This window comes from Octopus bimaculoides, chromosome 7 (assembly GCF_001194135.2).
Source record: "Octopus bimaculoides isolate UCB-OBI-ISO-001 chromosome 7, ASM119413v2, whole genome shotgun sequence".
NCBI classification, from domain to species: Eukaryota; Metazoa; Mollusca; class Cephalopoda; order Octopoda; family Octopodidae; genus Octopus; species Octopus bimaculoides.
The window spans coordinates 51,073,599-51,078,207 of record NC_068987.1 but is presented as its reverse complement, the minus strand read 5'-3'; the positions used below and the strand labels follow the sequence as shown (position 1 = coordinate 51,078,207).

Here is a 4,609-nt window from a genome sequence, read left to right as displayed (position 1 = left end):
TTTCTTGATCGGTCATCTCAGCAAAAGATTTTTCATTGTCGTCGAAGCTAATGGACTCATCTGCAGTCATCACCAATGACAGTTCACTGTTAAGTTTAGTAGCAGTTTGTTTAATCATTTCAGCTAGTAGTTAATTGACGTCGTCATCACTGCTTCCAACTTCTGTGTCTGTGCTTTCGAGTTTTGGGGTGAGATCAGTGTAGTACCACCAGTTAGAAATAGCAGATGATGTCACAGAGTCGCAAAGGTTTTGATGCATCGAATAGCATAAGTTAGGGTGATGTTATAAGTACTGCTTTCGTCTAGTTGAGTGATTATCTGGTCTACCTGATGCTGTTTGAAGTTTGATTGGAAGCTGTAAATTATTCCGGGGTCTAGGGGTTGTAGGTAGCACGTTGTTGTCGGTGGGAGAAAGTGAACTTCTACGTTGGTGAGTTTATCGGGTATGTTGTGTCCAGGGACATTGTCCATTATCAGTAAAATTTTTTGTCGCTGAAGTCGCATTTTCTTATCAAGATCTTTCATCCATCTGCTAAACGTACTTAAGTTCATCCAAGCTTTGTTATTGTAGTTGTAATTTACATAAAGTTTGTAGTTGAAATTTTTAAAACATCGGGGTTTGGACACTCTTCCAATAACAAGAGGTTTTTCGTTGCCATCAGCATTATATGCCAGTGTTACTGTAAGTCTTTCTTTTTGCTTTTTGATGCCTTTGGTAAATGTTTTTGTTGTAAGCAATTTATGAGGTAATTGGCGAAAAAATGAACTTCTTTCGTCGATATTAAAAATATTTCTTGATTCAAATTTCTTCATTTTCGCTTTAGTTCGCTGTAAACCAGCAGTGATGAGCTGTTGATCTGTGCCAGCACGTTCAGCGGAAAGAATCTGACATTTAATTGAGTATCTCTGCTTAAATCTATGAAGCTAACCATTGAAATAACTGAAATCTTTTATATTCAATTCTGAACTGAGTTTCCTTGCTTTGTTTCCCAAAATTTCATCTCTTATAACACTGTTCTTAGTATTTGTATGAATACTAGTAAACCATAGAAAAAGAGCTTCTAAATTTGTGTGTTTGACGTCTTGCCTCTGGATCTTCAATAATTTTCCAATTATCTTTTGGCTGAATAACGTCAACTACAGTTCTTCGTTTGATATTTTCTCCCTATGCATTATTGAAATAGTCTGCAATACCTTGTTGACTAGATTTTGGATGAATTTCATGATATTTAATAACTTCTTGTTTCTGTGATACTGTAATGGTAGAGCGTTTGCGTTTACATGAAATAGTGTTCATGTTGGAAAATGATACTGAAAACAAAATAATCGCTTTTATAAACTTGTTCTTTAAAACAAAAAAAAATTAATTAAGACCCAATTTTATGAGAAGGGAATATCAACTTTTCGTCACGAGTACATGCTAAATCGATTAAGTGCCCTACTTTCCCACTTTGCTATTGTCTGTTAGAATGGTTGACTTGAAAGTTCGTGCCCTCTAGATTTCTATCATGTATGTATATTTATAAAGGCTTTTCAAGTATGACAAAATTGTTTGGACGGTAATTTATTGTGATTTTTCGGTAAATCAGGGTAGCATGCTATTAAGGAACGTTTGTGTTGCAAATTATATTGGCGGATTTCGGACATCAAATCGGGGTGGCATAAGAGCTGATAGACAGTATATGTATATATATATATATATATATATATATATATATATATATATATATATATATATATATATATATATATATACCGTGTTTCCCCGAAAATAGGACATACTCCGAAAATAAACCCTGCCACGATTTTTCAGGATGTTTTTAATATAAGCCCTACCCCGAAAATATGACCTAGTCAAAAATGTATCTGCTTGTTAGCAAGACTATTTGAGGTTTTCAAAATAAACCAACTACCGGAGCTTGGTTAAAGTCTGCGCTAAGCGCGCATGCACTGAGTTGACTTGATTCCCTTTTCCCCCAAGCAAGATGAGTGCAAAAAGAAAGAGTTATTCACTGGAGAACAAGAAAGGAATTGTGGAAGAGTCACATAACACTAAACGTATGGCTTTCTGTAAGGAGAATATGTTGGATCTTCGAATGGTTCGAAAATGGCGAGCGGAGTAAGATAATCTCAACAGACAGATGGATGAGGGAAGTGCTAAGAAGCGCAAGTGTGGATGAGGTCGACAACCGTTATTTTCGGAGCTGGAAGATATCACCTTGGGATGGATTGCTGACAGAAGAACAAAGGCTTTGGTTGTACGCAAGGCTGATTTTCAAGAATTTGCTCGTGCAATGGCACCACAGTTGGATATACCCACAGAGATATTCAAAGCATCAACGCATTAGTTAGATAACTTCCTTCGACAATATGAGCTCTCTCTAAGAAGATCGACAACACTGTTCAAACGGGAGGATGTTGAAGTGATTCAACGTGCACTTGCATTCAAGTCCTTCGTCGATGGCATCGAATTTTTAAATACAATCTCTCTAATATAATTGCTATGGATGAGACTGAAGTATTTATGGGCCAAGTATCGCAAACGACAATTAAACAGACAGGTGCCTCGTCAATCTAAATTGCCTCAACGGGTTATGAAAGTGCGTGAATTACTTGTATTTTAGCAATTCGTCTTGATGGAACAAAAGCCCCACCTCTTATCATCAGGAAGAGCAGAAAGGAGAAAATGAAACGAGTTTCGGGCCTGTATTAAATGGAATCGTCTTGGTGCACACAAGCTGTTAGAAGAAAATAGGTTGATATAACTATGCCACTTGCTTTACGTGGTTCTCAAAGAGGTCTTTTAGTCTGGGATTCAGCCAGTACTCATTGCACAAAAGATATGCAAACTTACCTTTCTGAAAGAAGAATTGACCACATAATTATTCCCGCGGGAATGACTTCATATCTACATACATTAGATCTTGTAATAAACAAGCGCTTCAAGGATTATTTGCCGATGGAAGTGAATGACTATATCGAACATAACATGGAGAGAAATCAGCGTGGAAACTTTGTCATGCCCAACCTTCAAGAAGTAATGAATTGGATGAAGAATTCATGGAATCAAATCCCCGACAGTTGCGTTGCCAATGCACTACGAGCAGGGTACTCGGACAAAAAGTATTCATTTAAGGAACGTTATATTGCCAAACATGAGATTGATTATACAGTAAATGGTTTTCCAAGAAATTCAGTCTGAAGTTCGGGGTTTGATGATTTATGACGATGTACCAGAAGCGGACGAAATGTTTGTACTTGACTAAATACAATAAGCAAATAAATATACTTTTGATAACTAAAAACACGAGTTTTCTTTTTTACAATTATTTTCCTTTTTCTTAGATATTTGTTTAACCTATATGGTTAGAAAAAGAAAGAGAAAGTCGGTTTTTATGGATCGTTGTTAAATTTGCAAATGCAGTACCTAAGATACGCTTTCAACTTTATAACTATTATTATTGGAACAAAACATACCTGGAACAAAGTATGGCTGAATTAGGGCTCTTGGAGAGAGAATGCATCGCCTCCATTCAAAGACCACGATATCAGATTTCTTAAGGTTTCAAGGACGATGAACAAAACAAGCTGCTTTCTTTTAAAACCTTGCTACCAAGCAAAATCAACTCAAAACTAACTCGAAATCCAGACGATAAACCTACCTACCTACCTATATATATATACATACTCACACACATACGTATGCACGCTTCCATCCATTCATCCCTACATACATACATACATACATACATACATACATACGTATATACTTATACAGAGAGAAATAAAAGGCACTGTCTGACGGACAGTCGAATGGAAAGACGGAATACAGATACAATAGAGCTTTCACATATAGTGAAAGTGGGAAAAACTTCAATGAAGTGAGATTATCAATAAAACCACTTATTCACAAGTGTAATATACTTCACTTCAATGGTGTGCATAATGCAAAAATTCAAGTCCAAAACGCACACACGTATGCACACACACACACACACGCACACACACTCACATATATATATATAGTAGAATCTTCATTTCTTCATTATTACTGGAATCCGTAGATAAAAACTCTCTAAAGAACGGTTCCAATCTAAGAGAAAAACAGCAGTGATAGCTCTTAAATATCAGCTAATCTAGTTCTTTACAAAGTGAAAACAATTCATTTGGAGTGAACAGAGCCTTCGTAACAAACTTTATAAAGACAGCAGGCATGCGATCTGGTGTTACATATTTAGATGCAATTGTTACTGCACAGAAAAACGATAACAACACTTATTCACGGGTGTAATATATTTCACTTCGGTGACGTGCATAATACAAAGATGCAAATGCACGCACACATGTGCACATTCACACACGCGCGCGCTTATACACATGCACACACACACATACACACAGACATATATATAGTAAAGTTTTCATTTCTGATATATATACAGTATATGTATAAAGTATACATATTACACATAATAGTGCGTGACATTTCAGATATGTTTATATATGTATGTACCTATGTATATATGTGTGTGTATGTGTATGTATCTCTCTCTCTCTCTCTCTCTCTATATATATATATATATATATATATATATATATATATATATAT

The 4,609-nt window shown here is 35.8% G+C and overlaps 1 protein-coding gene across 1 annotated transcript; it reads right to left on the bottom strand.

Moving 5' to 3' along the window:
- Window positions 1–231: 231 nt before the first annotated feature.
- On the bottom strand, window positions 232–1,297 carry LOC106884047 (tigger transposable element-derived protein 6-like). Its single transcript, XM_014935264.1, has 2 exons — window positions 1,195–1,297; window positions 232–710 (listed from the first exon to the last, which is right to left on the bottom strand). The coding sequence occupies exons 1-2, from the start codon at window positions 1,295–1,297 to the stop codon at window positions 232–234; spliced, it is 582 nt and encodes a 193-aa protein (XP_014790750.1).
- Window positions 1,298–4,609: the final 3,312 nt, after the last annotated feature.

Excerpts from the sequence above, each read along its gene's own strand:
- LOC106884047 (XM_014935264.1), bottom strand. The coding sequence starts at position 1,297 with ATGAACACTATTTCATGTAAACGCAAACGCTCTACCATTACAGTATCA. Across the intron at positions 711-1,194 it reads TCCAAAATCTAGTCAACAAG|GCATCAAAAAGCAAAAAGAA; the intron begins GTATTGCAGACT and ends CATTTACCAAAG.